The sequence below is a fragment of the Carassius gibelio genome, chromosome A23, assembly GCF_023724105.1.
Source record: "Carassius gibelio isolate Cgi1373 ecotype wild population from Czech Republic chromosome A23, carGib1.2-hapl.c, whole genome shotgun sequence".
Taxonomy (NCBI): Eukaryota; Metazoa; Chordata; class Actinopteri; order Cypriniformes; family Cyprinidae; genus Carassius; species Carassius gibelio.
In genome coordinates this window covers 7779875-7797069 of record NC_068393.1, presented here as the reverse complement: position 1 = coordinate 7797069, position 17195 = coordinate 7779875, and the positions used below count along the sequence as shown (strand labels likewise).

Below are 17195 nucleotides of genomic sequence, written 5' to 3'. Positions count from 1 at the left end.
CTCCATAAACTCTGTATTAAGCCTCAAGATCCAGGGGGTATTAAAGGATCTCTTGCAAAAAGGGCTTACATGCTGTTCTCATAAGTTCCCTCAGCTGCAGCAGCACAGAAGTGTGTGTGTGTAAATTCATAAGTTTTTTTTCTTCTTCTTTTTACTATGGCATGTGTCAAGTTGCCCCGTGTACCATCACTCTTAGTCTTTACAATGTAAAGAAGGTCCTAGATAATGTACTTTCAAAACTAGTTTTTGTATACTAAAAGTGTTTTTGGAAAGATGTTTTGTCAGCTGCACAATCGGTGTGTTGTTGACAGTACAGTCCATTATACACACTGTATTTCAAACCCTCACAGCCTGGTTTTCTTACTGGTCAAAAACTCGAATAATTGTCTTGAAAGATCTGAAAGAGCAGTACTGTATAGCAAAGCTGTTGTGTATAAATAAGCAGAGCCCTTGTTACTTAGAGACCTTGTCAAGTGAAGATAATGCCCTCTTGAGGGGAACACGTGCACTTGCATATTCGGTGAAGTCTGTTATGTGTTTGACAGTTGAGGTGTAATTCCTACAGAAAGTTGATCAGTGAAACAGACAACACCACCCATACACTCTTCCATAAGTATGCATTTATTTCTTAATTCATTTAACTTAAATATCTGACAATGTCTTTGCTTGAAACAGTGCATTAAAATGGAAAAAGCCTACCTGGGCATAACCAAACCTGAGATAGACACACATTATTTGACTCATATATATAATGTACACACCACACATTTGAGATATATATATATGAATAAATAATAACAATTAAATAAACATCAATATGACAAATAATATCTTCAATAAATATGCCACACTGAATAAAACTTTTTAATAAATAATGATTAAATAACTTGTGCAACACCAGCAAACTATATATCAGTGAATGTTCAGCTATTATTGAAAGAGGATTTTCCCTGTTGAACTCATAAATATTAAATGATGTCACTGGAGCAGGGGCTGACAGCTACATGAAGGTAAAGCTTGCAGCGCTGGGGATCTCTTTTACTTTCCTAAACCAGGCTTCACACTGGGGGAAACTGATTCTAGATCAGCATAGAAGGGTAATTTCTCCCACCGTGTCTACACTGGACATGAGCGGCGGCGCACGGCGTGACAAAACACAATAGACCCTATTATAATCTCTGACAGTAAACTGCTGCCTCGTTCTATTTATGACGTACTGACACAATGTAAAAATGATCTGCAACGGATGCTTTGTAGCCCCGTCTGGTTCAGAGGTCTTGGTGCATGTGTCCATGCTCGGGGTTTTTGCTTTGCTCGTCTGGATGCCATGAGACCAGACGCTGGTAGCGCTCCTGCCGCTGCTGGTCAGGGTCGATGTTCACCCACACTCTTCCTGTCCATTTGACGCCCCGAGTGACTAAACAGTCACCGTGCAGAGAGAATTCATCCAGCTCTCCAACCCAACCTGACAGCAATGTGTGAACAACAACAATGGTCAGTTCATTAATATTCCTCATGCGTACACTACCAGTCAAAGGTATGGCATAATAACAATTTTTTAATGTTCTAATAGTCTTCTTTTAAAAAATGTTTTAACCCACAGTGTTTAGTTTGGTATTGCTATGTGGTGGATATGATATTTTGGTATGAGCTCAGACTGCCTCTTCAATGCAAGTCCATGGGATAACTAGGCACACATCTAATAATAATAAAAAATATAAAATCACAAATACAGGAGATGGAGGCATATGAACAAGAGAAACTCACCATTTCCATCTGAGAGGTGGTTGTACCACAGCAGAGCGGTTCCAGCTACAGGTTTGACCTTCAGATTGCCTTTAACACAGTACTGCTGAGAGAGATCACCTAAGACCTGAAACACACACACACACACACTCCGGGTGACGCTGCAGTAACATCAATTGCCTAAGATGGCTATCATAATTCAAGACCTTCTTCCTGTTGCTGCCCGGTTGCCATGGCAACAGAGCTCACCTCCCCTGTTGCCATAGAAACAGGACGTGGCTCACCTCCTCCTCATAGGTCCTGTTGTCAGCCACGGGGAAGCTGGTCTCTCCTCCTCCATCCGCCGAGTTCAGATGCAGCAAGACCGTCAGGTACCTGGGACACACAAATACTTCATTACGGCGTCTCATTCAACAACAGACTCCGAGAGTCTTCCCCAGGAGCTGTACCTGCACGCCACCTGTGTGGAGGCGGAGTTATTGGCTGCCAGGTGTGTGTGGGCGCAGCTGCTGTCGTGATTGGTGAGGCTGCTGTCGTGGTGGGCGTGGCTGTAGCCGCCCTGCTCATAACGGACCACTTCCATTGGCTCGCTGAGATCCACCAATGAGGACGGCAGTCGCGTTAAACGGGTCACTCTGGAGAAAAATATAGAAATAGAGCATAGTTTGTCTGTTATTTTGTTTATTGGCTGTTAGCTGCACGTGTCACACTTTCAGGTGTCTGGATCGAACCAGAGTGGACGGAGAATGTTTATACCAAGCGTTGTTGCAATCTAGACTGGTTTGGGTTTGTCAGGTGAATACTCAGAACCTCACTGAAAGCCTTACCTGTGTCTGATGCTCTTCAGCAGGTGGTGTGTGCCCTCTCCGAGGTAAAGTCGCGTGTGTGTGCTTCTCTGCCTGACCTCGGCATGTCTGTCTGAACCTTGGCCAGCGCTGCCATACTGCAACACTCCACCACTGACACGCTTAAACTCCTGCAGAGACAAAACTCCTGCAAACACACACCAGACACCACTCCAAATCAGCTACAGCTTCCATGCACCAGTCATACAGCAGTCAGAACACTTCTGCATCCATTTCACTATTTAATGAGGAAAACGTGCATGGTGCAATACAAGGTACATTAGGATGGCTGCGAAGATGTTCTGAATATTTTTAATGCATTTCCATGTGGTTGCTTGCTAGTGTGTTCTAAGTGGTTTCCTTCAGGTCCAGGTCAAGTGAGCCCATTTATGATTTTGGTCTCTATAAATGGCTTGGACTCCTCCTTCAATGTAAGTCTTTGTTATTCATTAACAAGCCGCATGTTTTGAGGCAGCATAGCACAAATCTTAAATGATGAGGGAGAAGTCACATATTTAGGGATGGGCTGTGTTTAAATCCTTCACATAAAGTATGTGCATCAGTTATAGCTATGCTTGCCTCAGGAAACAGCTCAAGTAAAACATTACTGCTGATGGCAGTGTTACAATGAGCAAGGCGAGAAAACAAGAATAGTATTTCTCGATTTTTCTTCTTTATTCGCGGGTCAGTGGGTCTTCACTCTTTCCCCTCCAGAACCGGACCACAGCGGAACACTCTCCAGACGATAGAGCAGGGGGACCGGAAGAGGGGACACTACCTTGGGGAGACCGGATGTGTGTGTGTGTGTGTGTGTGTGTGTGTGTGTGTGTGTAGCCCTCATATTAATGAGACTTTAATGAGTGATAGGATACTTCTGGAAGCTGCTAGAAAACACTGCATGTTGTGTCACTGTATCAGACCCACCACTCTCTCTCTCTCTCTCTCTCTCTCACACACACACACACACACTTCACTTACCAGAGGGGCTGGTCTCAAACCCGGTGTGGATTTTCCGTAAATTGTATGAGCTCAGCCAAGATCCATCAGTCGAATGGGACAGACTCAAAATCTGCGTCGGAAAACAGGTGTTAATTGTATTTTTGTTTCTATCTTTCAGCTCTCTCCACATTCACTCCGTATTCCCAAAATAGAATTCTGTCATCATTTCCTCTCACTCGTATTGTTCCGAACTGTATTATTTTCTTCTATGGAACAACAAATGAGTTATTAAGCTTTCAAAGAAGCAATAAAAACTACAGGGTTTTGGGCACAAATATACATGTACATATACAATGTACTTATATGGACTGAAGGGATGTGCGATAAAATAAAATCGTGTGTGATAAAATAAATGACACTAAAACCGCCAGTAGCTGTCAGCAAGTCTTAATGAGTGAATTATTGAATCATTCATTGAGATGATTCACTCAAAACAGACGATTAATTCAGAAATGAAGCAAGTGAGTATCTTCATGCGTAGATCATTGACTCAAATGATTTGGTCAAAAACTGATTCAGTAATGAGACCCTGCATGGGTTGCTCTGCTCTCACTCTGGAACTATTTTTACTGGAAATTTAACTCACTCAATATTGTCGTCTTGTTCGTTGAACTGCTGTATAAAATCAATCTCACTTGGAATTACACACACACACTAATATTCTGTGTGATATTACTAAACTATATCTTATCTTAAAATATATATATATAAAAAAACAAGGATATTTTACCTATACAACTTGAATTATGTGGACATTTTAACTGTATTCTAATGAGCTTCATCTACGTTATTTTTCTTGCAATATGAGTGACACAATGTCAACTCACACATTGCTAAAACAATTACAATATTATCGGAAAAGATAAATATCACACCCCCCAAACTGCAGGTCATAATCACTGAAAATGTCCACCACAACTCACACAGCTTTGCAACAAGGAGAGAGTAGATGATGACAATACTCTGTTAAGTGACTGAGCTGATGCATGTATGTGTGAGCCTGAGCAGAATGAGTGTGTCTGACCTCCTCCCTCTGCAGCAGGCCGTCCTGGTTGAGGTCGAGCAGGCTGAAGAGCTCATCTTGAGTGAGCTGCTCCTCCTGGCTGTCCGGAGCTGTGAGGAGTGAGCTGTGTGTCAGACCCTTCAGCTGAGCCAGCTGCATCACCACACTGCTCTCCTCCACACTCAGGAACCCTGGGATCTCTGAAACACACAGCACTGCCCATGTCTCTCTGCATGCTGCATACAACCAATAATATCTCAGGTACTGATTATGCAGTGACATATACATATATATACATACATATATATATATATATATACATATATATATACATATATATATATACATATATATATACATATATATGATTTTTTTTAAAACAAATCGTAATCTATATTATTTATATTTATAACAATAAAAACATTTATTTATGGGTTTCAAGAACGATTCAAGGATGCATTAAATGTAACAAAAGTGACATTTATAATGTTACAAAATATTTATATTTCAAATAAATGCTTTTGAAAGTTCTATTCATTAAAGATAAAAAAAAAAAGAATCACAATTTTCATAATCAGAAACATTTCTTGAGCAATGAATCAGTATATCAAGAGTGATTTTTGAAGGATCGTGTGACTCTGAAGACTGGAGTAATGATGATGGAAATACAGCTTTACATCACAGGAATAAATTACATTTTAACAATATATTAAAGTAGAAAACAGTTATTTTAAATTGTTATACTATTACACAATATTACTGTTTTTATTGTATTTTTTAATCAAATAAATGAGATCTTGGTTCACAGAAGAGACTTCATTTAAAAAAAGAAAAAAAAAGAAAAAAATATATATACCCCCCCCCCCACACACCTATATACTAATTATCAACCAATATTACAGATGCATTATTCATGTTATTTTAAAATGTTTTATATATATTATGGAAAAATGTATGTTTTTATAAATATTATTAGCAATTAAATTTTATTTGCAAATAAATTAACATATGTACATATTGTGTTATAAACGGTGTTATAAAAATGTATTAGCAATTAAATAAACTTAACATTTTGTAAATGTTTTATATAACTTACAAATATTTTTAGAAATATTTGTAAAACAAATGTTTTTATAATATTAGCAAAACATTTTTAAATAAATATTCATATGCAATTCAATTTATATTTCTCTATAGCTATTAGTAAAAAATAAATGTTATCTTAAATATTATTTGCAATTGAATTCAAGATTTTATAAATATGATTTTTATAAATATTACTTGCAAACAAACAAATAAATACACGGTTTTCTGTGTTTTGGGTCACTACACAATATTTCAAAAATAATTAGGAAAATAATAATAGTAAAGAATGAGAGAGTAAATGTTTGGCTATATTTAATACTGTATATATTGCTGACTGTATAGTACTGTACATATTAAGGTTTAATCTAGGTAATGGACACATTTTTAAGTAGCTAAGATCAGAGCAGAGGGCATTAAGCTGTCAAATATACCGTATTTTTCGCACTATAAGTCACACCTAAGTATAAGTCGCATCAGTCCAAAAATACTTATGACGAGGAAAAAAACATCTATAAGTCGCACTGGACTATAAGTCGCATTTATTTAGAACCAAGAGAAAACATTACCGTCTACAGCCACGAGAGGGCGCTCTTTGTTTTCAGTGTAGACTTAAGGAGAACTGAGCAGCATAGAGCGCCCTCTCACAGCTGGAGATAGTGATGTTTTTTCTTGGTTCTTTTCTCTCGGTTCATGACAAATTAATTTTGATAAATAAGTCGCACCTGACTATAAGTCGCAGGACCAAACTATGAAAAAAAGTGCGACTTATAGTCCGGAAAATACGGTAATGAATTGTTCCCATACCTCTATTTGAGACTCATGGTACTGCCTGACCCATTGACAGTGTTAATGAGACCGTGCCATTAATGTGTCCTGGCGGGGGCCATTGTTTCTCTGGGATGGGTGAGAGAGCTCACGGATTTAGACCGCTACATGTAGGTTTCAGCGTCATCGATCACTGTTTTTGTTCAGCATCATTCAGATGAACACAACGCATAAACATATTCATATTCAGGCACACTCTTCATAAAGCTCTTTTCTGCAACAGATGCGGTCTCTCTCTCTAGCTCTTTAGATCGGAAGAGGGGAAAAGAAAGGGTGAAGTGGACAGGAAGTGAGGGCCATTCTCGGGGTTGACATTGTGTAGTGCTCCCAGCAGGGGAAGAAAAACTCCTGAGCATCCCACACACACACACACACACACAGATGCCGCTCCAGCCCTTTCACACTTACACACTTCCTTTCACACACACTTCTGTCACAGCCAGCTCTTCCCACAGCTTTACACTGGCAGACCGTTCATGATAGACCTACCTATCCATCCATCTATCGATCTACACCTCCTTTGACTCGTGGGGGGAGTGTAATGTACAGTGCTCTCTTCACCCTCAATACCACGACTGAGGAGCTCCTGAGCAAAGCACTGAACCCCCAACTGCTCCCGGGCACCACAGCATATATGACTGCCCACTCTCTTGGTGTGTTCACAGTGTGTGTGTGTTCACTGCTGTGTGTGTGCACTTTGGATGGGTTAAATGCAGAGCACGAATTCTGAGTATGGGTCACCGTACTTGGCTGTATGTCACGTCACTATTATTATCATAATCACACTCCTCAGGAAATAAGAGAGGAAAAGGAAGTGTGTGGTAAAGTGGAGCTCACAGTTCATCATCTCCAGCAGAGAAAGGGAACAATCAGCACCTCAAACACCCTCATACACACCCTCCCTACACTACCTTACTACTTACTACTACTACACGACACTACCTTACACTGAGCCTCCAGCTCTCTGACGCTCTCTGGACTATGATGCTGACAGCGTCTGCTCTACTGCTGCTCCTGCTTGTTCCTGGCATCAGTCCCGTGCCCAGCAGACTCTGGGAACACCGGGGATCCTCCCATTGTGTGCCCATCCCAAGCAACATGACCCTGTGCCAGGCTCTGGGCTAAAACAGCATGCGGATGCCCAACTTGCTGGGACATGAGTCTACAGCAGAAGCGGTGCAGCAGAGGGTCACCCACACGCCCAAATATTTCTGTGCTCGCTCTTCACTCCTGTGTGCCTTGAGAGGTAAGACTCACCTATAACAGACCGACTCTCAGTGATCGGCAGCAACCATGATGCTGAACACTACATGATTTATATACACTGTATATATACAAATACACACAAAATGCACTGAAGATATTTTTTCAGCCCACTGTTTTCAGTTGTGGCTGGTGCTCAGCGTTACACGGCCATTGTTATGCAAATGAGTACTACGGTCAATGTTAGGTGGAAGTGAAAACCATCTGCAATGAAATGACAATATAGCAAGCGTCCCTAATCGCATACTTATTGACTATTCTATTATGTTTTTTAGTATAAACAGAGCACAAGTAATGTGTTCTCACTGAAAATTCCCAAAAAGTGTGGAATGTGGGACACTTCATGCACTCATCTGTCACAGCTTTGATTACATAACGAAGGCGGAGGGGCTTTCAGACTCAGATTATGAGTGACAAAATAACCTTATATAATTCATACACTATATGGTGTGTTCAGGATCATTTCTCCATGCAGGAGTCTGTGTGTGTCTGTACGGGATAGCTGCGCCCCCATCATGAACTGCTACAGTTACCCCTGGCCTACAATACTACAGTGTGACCAGTTTCCAGTCGAGTTAAACAAATATTTTCTGTTTTACATACACCGAGTTTCAGAGAAATGCAGATAGGAACAATGCTGGGTTTCCTCTGTCAAACTGATATTTGTGGTTGTTTTCAGTGGTGCCTCGAGCGAGCTGCACAGACTGTGTCCTCCAAAGACCTGCTCCACCTCTTCTGAAAAAATGGCTTTGGTAAGAAACACTAGTTTTCGCTTATACTAACCAACCTAAAACTGTTAATGCTGAAACTGGTTTCTCGTGTCGTGTTGTCTCTCTGCTAGTGGTTAAAGTGCGTCTATCCATCTAGCTGGAGGAAACACCAGCGGCTGCTCAACCAAGCATCACACACGTGGAAAAGACGTCGGTGCAGAGCGTAGAGTTTCAGAAAACATACCTCAGTGCTCATAATGACATAAATAATAGAAGATCCTTGTCCTATGTTTTTGAATCTTAAGATATTAAAGTTTTACAAATGCTTTTCTGAAAACTGTAGTTCTCGTGAACATTTCCGGTCACAAATGTTGAGGTCACTTTGAGGTCTGTAATTGATGTCGAAACCAAAACTTACAGTTGATATGAAAATGAATCGGTGTAAACTCACCAAACAGCAGTGGTTTCAGGCTGAGTGTGCGCATGTTATGAGTCCGGTCGGGAACCAGAGAGACTCTCTGCACGTGTCCAACCTGAGCAGAGCAGATACACATTACTCTGTGTCCCTCAAGAGACGGGAAAATGACTTGGACAGCTAGGATCAACTTTAATGTCTGTCATTTTTAAAACAGATCAACACATTTTTAACACAATTTGAAAAACATGTTATTATTTAAATTCCAGATTAAATTCCTTTCTCTCTCTTTACAACTTTTTTGCATACAGATCTATGATAAAAACCTGTTATAATTTACATTTCATCACTATGAAAAAAGACATTATCTGAAAATATAAATTCCAATTAAAAATATTAATAAATGGTAAAATAGCTTATTATTAAATTATTAATCTAATGTTTTATGGATTTCTTTTTGTCCAGTCTTACGGTTTTGAATTTTTTTTTTATTTTTTTTTCTAGATTTAAAATTAAAAGAGGATGGTAAGGGGGATGCATTATTAATTATTTTAAACTTAAAATGTCCATGTTTGTTATTAGTATTACAACTGCTAGTGGGGTAGGTTTGAACAACAGCATTTTTTGTACTTGACATTAATTTACACATCACATATAATTTCTAAGAGACAAATAGGAAATTGTTATATATATTAAAATTGAGACAGAAAAAAATAAATTAAAAAAAATAACAGATGTTGAAACAAAATGTGTTTGAACACTCTCTGACTCCCCAGATGATAAACTAGAGCAGGACAGACACGTGTGTGGTGTATCGCGCAGTACCCGGATGCCCTCCAGGCGCGGCAGCTGGAAGGAGAGCCCCGGGCTCCGCTCAGCCGAGGACGGGCTCTGCTGCTCAGGCATGGGTCGAGGGGCACTGGCGCTACTCTCCAGGGGTACATCCTGCTCCCCAGAGCCCGTGTTATAGTGCACGTAGAGCAGCAGCGCGATGATGTTTATTATATAGAGGTGGAAGAAGGCCATGACAACCACGAAATAGGCCCTGGAGCACACGCTGCTCTTCTGGATGTGGAGCCGCTCGCGGCCGCCTGGGGCTCGCGCTGGAGGGGGGAAGTGATGGGCCTCCCCCTCGAGCCTGCGCAGAATGTCCTCATACTCACCCATCTCCTAAATCATGGCCCTCCTCTAAGCTTTCGATTCAGCCGAGGTGTATCCAGCAGAGGTTACCTGGTTTGACAGCTGCTCCCCAGCATCACAGCAACGAGCGCGATCCCGAGCTGAACTACACCTCGATGACGAGTTCGAGGCAGATCGCGGGCGCGCGCTCATCTGAGTGTTGACGGGGATCTGTGCAGGAATGTGTTCGAGCGCAAGCGGAGGACGAGGAGAGATTCAAGACGACCTCAGCTGCCTATCGGAGGGCAAACAAATCTGACAAGTCGGACACACAACAGATTTACAGCAATAAAAGCAGGAAACCGCACAACTCCTATGTAAACGAAGAAGGAAAATAAGAACAGCGTTGTTAATCGTCTGTCGTTTTGCCCTGCAAGCAGCGCGAGGCAGCCGACGCTGAGATACGAATAATCCTTTCAAAATAAAAGCACGGTCTTTTTCCATTTACATAACCTTGGCTTAAATAGATACATTTTGCTACAATTTCCCACAAATACTGATAATTAGCGATTAGAGTATTTTTGGACAATTTATTTAAATAGCCTGCCTAATAAAAATGTATGTATAAAATGTATAATTGATAATTGTGCTTAAAGTATTATTGTCTTATACATACACACACAAACACATACATATATATATATATATATATATATATATATATATATATATATATATATATATATATATATATATATATATGTGCAGACTTACACTCTTGTAACACTTTCTGTTTGTTCAACGTGTATGTGTGTGTGTGTGTGTGTGTGCAGTACAAACTGAACGTGTCACATACATTATTGGAGTATGTTTAACAAGAAAATACCGTGTTAAGTCTTTCACGTTTAATCCAATGTGTTGCTTGCTATTTCTTTGTAAATATTTGTGAAATTATCGAGCTTTTTCTGAGTGATAATTATTTTAAAGTAAATCCAACACCACTTTTTTTCAGTGTAAGAAACAAGACAAGTGCATTTATACATTATGCATGAATGTATGGTGCTTACAAGTACAAAAACATACATTAGCAAAAATACACGTTTAGAAAAATAAACTAACAAATAAATAAGCTTAATGAAAAAAAAATCGCATAGATATGATTTTAATAAATAATGATAAAACAATACATTTATAAAAAATACTGAATCATTAGCAAGAAAAACAATCAAATAAAAAAGACACAAAAGAGCCTGCGTCCCAATGTTCATACTATCCATCCTAAATATATGAGAGATTAGAATAAGTGTGTCCCAAAGCACAGTATAATGAAAAGAGTTTGCAAAAATGACCCGGATGATTTACTTTTTCATGTAGATTTTTGAAGTGTGGATCCGGCTCAGGACTACAAACACGAATAAAAAGCGTTAAAAACTACAAACATGGCGGATGTGCGCGACCAATTTTCCCTATGTAAAAGAAATGCAATTTAAAATATCAAATGAGATATATCCCTCTAATAAATTTCTACACTCAAAATTTAATTTTGAGAATGAGCCCTGTTATTTATGCAAACATTTAGTTGAAGATACAGAACATATTTTTACATGTAGTTTGTCTCAGTCGTTTTGCATGACTGGATGGTTTCACTCTGACATCACAAGATGTAATGCATGGAATAACCAAAGAGTGCTCTGTTTTGTATGATTTGATTAATAATATTGTTTTATTAGCAAAATATTTTATACATAAATGTAGATATTTTAAATCCACCACATTGTTTATTGTATTTCAAATTGATCTAAAATACTTCTCAGATGCCCTTGGTAAAATCCAAAAGCAGTTAAATTATTTAATTTGTTTGTTTTATATAATTTGTTGTGTGTGTGTGTATATATATATATATATATATATATATATATATATATATATATAATAAAGTTAATTTATTTTATAATTGATGTCTTTTGAAATGTTATATGTTTTATAAAAAATACCCGTGTACCTGTGGACGATGGACTCGAAAGTGCAAAAATGCTATCTCCCTTTCGGGTTTTTGCCTACAAAATTACGTCATACTTCCGCCACTCAAACGTTCAAACGGAAACTTGCGTGAGCAATGTCGAGGGGCGTGGTTAGAGGCCCCGCCCACTCGCGCTCCTGTGAGTGACACAGAACCCCGGGAGAACATACTAGAACCTCTACCATCACACACAAACACACACAGGAGACGCCAGAGTCATGTAAGTCTGTGCTTTTTGTCGAAAACATCTGTTCTGATTTATGCGCAAACAGCTCGTTACAGAAACCGGCACTGAATAACTATGTACTGTGAAGCTAACCGCTAGCCAGCATTAGCTAACGTTACCGCACTTCAGCACGACTCATTCACTTCTCTCGGAGTCATTAAACCGAGCTATCCGTTAACGTGATGAACCTCGCGGCAGAATTATTAACCGCTTGATCTAACAGCATCTCGTTCAGACATCTGTAATGTTTGTTGAAATGTGTCTGGTGTAACGTTCATTTAGCCCGTAACAGTTAGCCTGGGGCAGCATGTTGCGTCCTTGCCACTCAAGTCTGTTCGCAAACACACACATATTTGAGAGATTGTGTTTTAGTGTTGACAGACTCGAGCAGGGAGTTGTGACGGAGTTTATCGCGGTGTTTAACGGTTGAATGTGTCGCGAGGATGAGCGCGCCGTGTGCACGTGCTTCAGGGCCAGATGAATGAAGGACAATAACACGCATATATTCACTGAAGACGAGGATTTCATCTAAACCTCTCATAAAACACACTGTGTTTTTAAATTAAAGTGCTGTTTTTGATGCAATGCCAGACATTCTTAGGACTCAACATCAGTAACATCAAACCATGTGTTCATATTATCTTAATTGAATTTTTTTTATTTTGCAATACAGCAAGGTACAATTTCTACCAAGTTCAATTGTCAATGTCTGTGGGAGTCTTTAAGTTTGGAAAGGAGTGTCTTATGCTCACCAAGGACACAGACAGATATATTAATAACAGAAATATTGTAAAATATTATAAAAAAAATTAGTAACGGTGTTCTATTTGAATATACGTTAAAATGCAATTTATTTGATGTGATCAGAGCTGATTTTTTTTAGATGCTTAAAGTTACAATTTAATTTTGCACAATAGTGTCTTTATCAATAAATGGTGAAAAGCATTATTGTTTGGTTGACAAGATACAGTTTATGACCTTAAATTAAGACACATGAGCTGATTAAACACATTCTACCCATTATTTTAAATCATCATTTTTTTAACTGATTAAATGCACATATAAAATGGTTGTCTGTAAATTACCCTGTCTGTTCTAGCTTTGATTTAAATACAGATGTCCCCTAACAGGCATCCAGCGGCTGCTAAGTGGTACGACAGACGAGACTTTGTCTTCATTGAGTTCTTGGTGGAGGACAGCAAGGATGTGAATGTCAGTTTTGAGAAGTCCAAATTTGGTTTCAGGTATGTTGCTGTAACTTGGTTCATCTCTGTAAAAGCACAACGTCGTCGTCTTGTCATTGCCTTAGACTGTAGTTTGAGTGTTTCGTGGCTCAGCTAATCCTGTCCTCCGCTCTCCTTCAGCTGTCTCAGCGGGACGGAAAACACGAAGTACTCAAATGAAATTGACCTTTTTGAATCCATCGATCAAGATGTGAGTCCAGCACACATTTGGGAGATCCCGTTTCAGATGACCCCCCCCCCCAGTGGGATGCTCACTTTGAGTTATATTTTACTGTCTATTCTCAGGGGTCCAAACACAAGCGTACAGACCGGTCAATCTTGTGCCGTTTACGGAAAGCAGAGTCCGGAAAATCCTGGCCCAGGTTAACAAAAGACAAAGCAAAGGCAAGCTTTGTTCCATGTTTGTTGTCACTTTAGTATTAACAATTAAAATAGTCATTATCTGTTGGAGGACTATGTCAGATATCTTGACCGTTTGAGCTCAAACTCTCTCAAAAGAGTCAGTTTTAACAATTATTTCAAAATGGCAGTTATTGTGTTTAGCCAAGCCAAGTCTTAATAGTAACACATCTGTGTTTGCATGATTTTCTGGTTTTAACGTAAATGGTAAACCAAGCAGTAGTTTGTGGCATCATAAGTTGTTTGGCTGCATATTTCATTAACCACTTGTTTTTCATAAAAACCTGCTGTATATAATAATCATCAGCTTATCATAACAGCCAGAATTGTAATATCAGTGCATCTGAACGTGGATTGTTGTCTGATCAAACTCGTATTTTGTGAATTTGTCTGCAGCTCAACTGGCTTAGTGTTGACTTCAATAACTGGAAAGACTGGGAGGATGATTCAGATGAAGATTTGTCCAACTATGATCGCTTTTCAGAGGTTTGTTGTGCTTCGTTAACAATGGCTATAATTCACCTCCGGACAGTATTGCCTGTTATTATGGGAACTGTGAGAAGAATACATCTGTAGTTAATGTGCTCTACGTGACTTGTGTTGGTTTAGATGATGGGCAACATGGGAGGAGAAGATGATTTACCTGACCTCGATGGAGCAGATGATGTAAGATTTAAAAGTTTCTTCATATGTGGAAGAAAGTTTAGTTTAATGGTAGATCTGATCCCAATGGTTTACTCGGCATCATGTCTTTCCAACCCAACATGTTTTTTTGTTCTGAAACGGTTACATCTCTAAATTGATGCTCTTGAAAGCACAGTAAACTAAAACAAAAAGTGTCTAGATAAACGATTCATTATCACTAATCAAATATGGTGACGCATTCTTGCCTTAAAACATGTAACCTCAACTTCCTGTTATGAATGACTGTTGATTTATTTATTTTTATTTTCAGGAATCAGCTGACAGTGATGATGAAAGTAAGTTTTTTCCTCTTTTTCTAGCTTGTGTGTTCAGAGCTGTTACTGGTTTAAATGGCCGGTACAACCCAAAAGTGTTATTACATAATTTACTTATTTTTAATGTTCTCTCATAATTTTTGTCCATCTATTGAAATCATGTAATCAGTTGTCTACGCAATCAACATTTGTCAAGCCAAAAAGTAGATACAGACAGTAAATAATCCATCTCAATCAAGGGGTTTGAAGTCTTCTAAAAACACTGTCAGTTTATATGATGCATATTTAATTCATATATGAACACTGATCAACAAACATACAAAGAGCACTTTAAAGTGCCCCCATTATGCCTTTTTAAAGGTTCGTACAATAGGTTTAAATGCACGCAAGGTCAAACAGCACTTTTGTTTTCTCCAAATTTTCATTTGATTTAATCTAATTTCCCAACAATCCTTAACTGATTCGTTCATAGCCGTTCTAATGACACTTTTCCACTGCGTGGGATGGCTCGGCTTGGCTACGTTTGTGTTTCCACCTCAGTTTAGTGCTGCTTTAGAGTGGGCGGGATTATAGATATGCGTGGGACCTCCTGAAAAACAGTTTAATTCTGCGTCGTCCCATCAAGCTCTCGCTGCATCCGCTCCTCGACGATCAACGAGAGGAACGCCTGCTTCCTCAACAGACCACGCAACAAGAGATTCAAACTGATGATTCGTTTGGGTGATTCAGAGTCGATTCTTTCCTATGGGAGACAATAACTTTATCGTGCGCTTTCAGCTTTGCAGATGGTTTTTGTTCACATACAGCTACATTACATGCTGCATGAAAGGTAATAGCTGAAAAGGCATATTAGGGGAACTTTAAATAAGGTAAACAAAAACTAAACTGTGCTCGCTTGATCATGGAGAACAAACCTCAGTGGTTCAAAAAGCATCTTTGAGCTTCATGCAAATTACCTGTGCAGTGTCATTAAGTACTTTTTGACCTAGACTTTTGATGAATGGACAAAAAAATTAAAGTCTTATTCTCATTTGTGTTTTGAAGATGAACAAAAGTCTTACGGTTTTGAACTGTCCCTTTAAGAGTTTGTGTTCGTTTGAATACAAAAGGTGAATTTGAATAATTTATTCAATAATTTATTTATAATTAATGTCGTGGCAATCTCCAAAAAGAAACAATGCACTATTAAAATCTCAGAAACTCCAGCCCTCATTTATTATAACAGCTGGAAGAGCAACATGTACAGACATTTTCTCCATTTTGTGTTTTACTGAAGAAATGTATACAAACTGAAATGACACGGGGGAGTAAATTATGACAGATTTTTGCCACTTTGGTTTTTCTCCAGAAATGCCAGATCTGGAATAAGCGACTGGCACGCTGTGGACAGACAGAGGAGGAGAGGGGGATGACATAATGAAAAGAGGACGCTGTCACCTAAATACTACATGATCTGAATGAGAGCAAAGCTGGATTCAATGATTGAGTTCATGAGCATCACCTCTGTCTCAGTGGCTGCACTCCAGAAGATCGTCTTAAACCTCTGTTGGGAGATAATATGCATATTGTTGTACAGAGCTTTGTTGTCTCTCTCCTTATGACCAGTCCTGGCTTCTTCTTTCCTTTTTTCTTTTTCTTTTTAATCTGTACTAAAAACATGTATACTTAAGCTGTTTGGAAAATCTGCACTGTATTCATATATTTTTTTTTTTCAATCAAAAAGCAATAGATGTGACGAAATTTTTCTTTTTTTAATGTGAGGCATTGAAATTAAAATGAAAAGTGAAACTTTGCAGAGTTGGAGAGACTTTGTGTGAAAGCGTAAGAATGATTCTAGATTTTGGAAACGGTTATCTGACACAAGACTCACCTTTCTAATATACTTCTCTTCATATATCTCTTGAGGTGGTACCAGGTTTGTTGGCTGTTGATGTTTTCTGACTCTCCGAGTTTCCTCAAAGTCTATATTAGCACTGTATTCATATTGGACCATTAATGTCTTTCATATTATGACTGCAGTATGTTATGTGATCTTTTTAAATGTAAAAAAATGGGAAAACTGAAAAGCATTGTATGTGTCCGAATAAGTCTAAAACAAAAAAAGACCAAATAAGTTTGCACTAACAAAATTAGGTGTTAAATAGGGCTATGTTTTGTGCACGCTGCTGGTTGACTCATCGATGTTTCCAAAAGAAAGAAAAGAAGCTTCCAATTTTGTCTACATATTTCTAATAAACTGCTCAAAGCTTATCTTTTCATTTTCTCTGCTGAACAGTTAAACTGACAACATTTATTTACCATAATTTCATCCCAGACTCGAACACATCCGATATTAA

General features: G+C 38.8%; 2 protein-coding genes and 1 long non-coding RNA gene across 4 annotated transcripts; 2 read left to right on the top strand and 1 right to left on the bottom strand.

The window, feature by feature from the left end:
- Positions 1-600: 600 nt before the first annotated feature.
- p4htma (prolyl 4-hydroxylase, transmembrane a) lies at positions 601-10500 on the bottom strand. The gene is made up of 9 exons (XM_052540488.1): positions 9718-10500; positions 8929-9010; positions 4615-4793; positions 3570-3660; positions 2574-2739; positions 2196-2381; positions 2031-2121; positions 1768-1873; positions 601-1465 (listed from the first exon to the last, which is right to left on the bottom strand). Exons 1-9 carry the CDS (start codon positions 10057-10059, stop codon positions 1269-1271), a joined length of 1440 nt encoding a protein of 479 aa, XP_052396448.1. The 5' UTR covers positions 10060-10500; the 3' UTR covers positions 601-1268.
- On the top strand, positions 7445-8942 carry LOC127944508 (uncharacterized). Its single transcript, XR_008150376.1, has 3 exons — positions 7445-7750; positions 8447-8519; positions 8609-8942. It is a non-coding gene; the product is annotated as an uncharacterized LOC127944508 (long non-coding RNA).
- Positions 10501-12108: 1608 nt separating the features above from the next.
- On the top strand, positions 12109-17109 carry LOC127945059 (prostaglandin E synthase 3-like). Of its 2 annotated transcripts, XM_052541590.1 has the most exons (8): positions 12109-12251; positions 13388-13501; positions 13622-13691; positions 13787-13885; positions 14297-14386; positions 14510-14566; positions 14856-14880; positions 16208-17109. In XM_052541590.1, coding segments are annotated over exons 1-8 (477 nt in total). In that variant the 5' UTR covers positions 12109-12249; the 3' UTR covers positions 16228-17109. The 2 variants fall into 2 exon arrangements, with proteins under 2 accessions (XP_052397550.1, XP_052397549.1); XM_052541589.1 differs by lacking the exon at positions 12109-12251 and having other exon boundaries at positions 13374-13501.
- Positions 17110-17195: the final 86 nt, after the last annotated feature.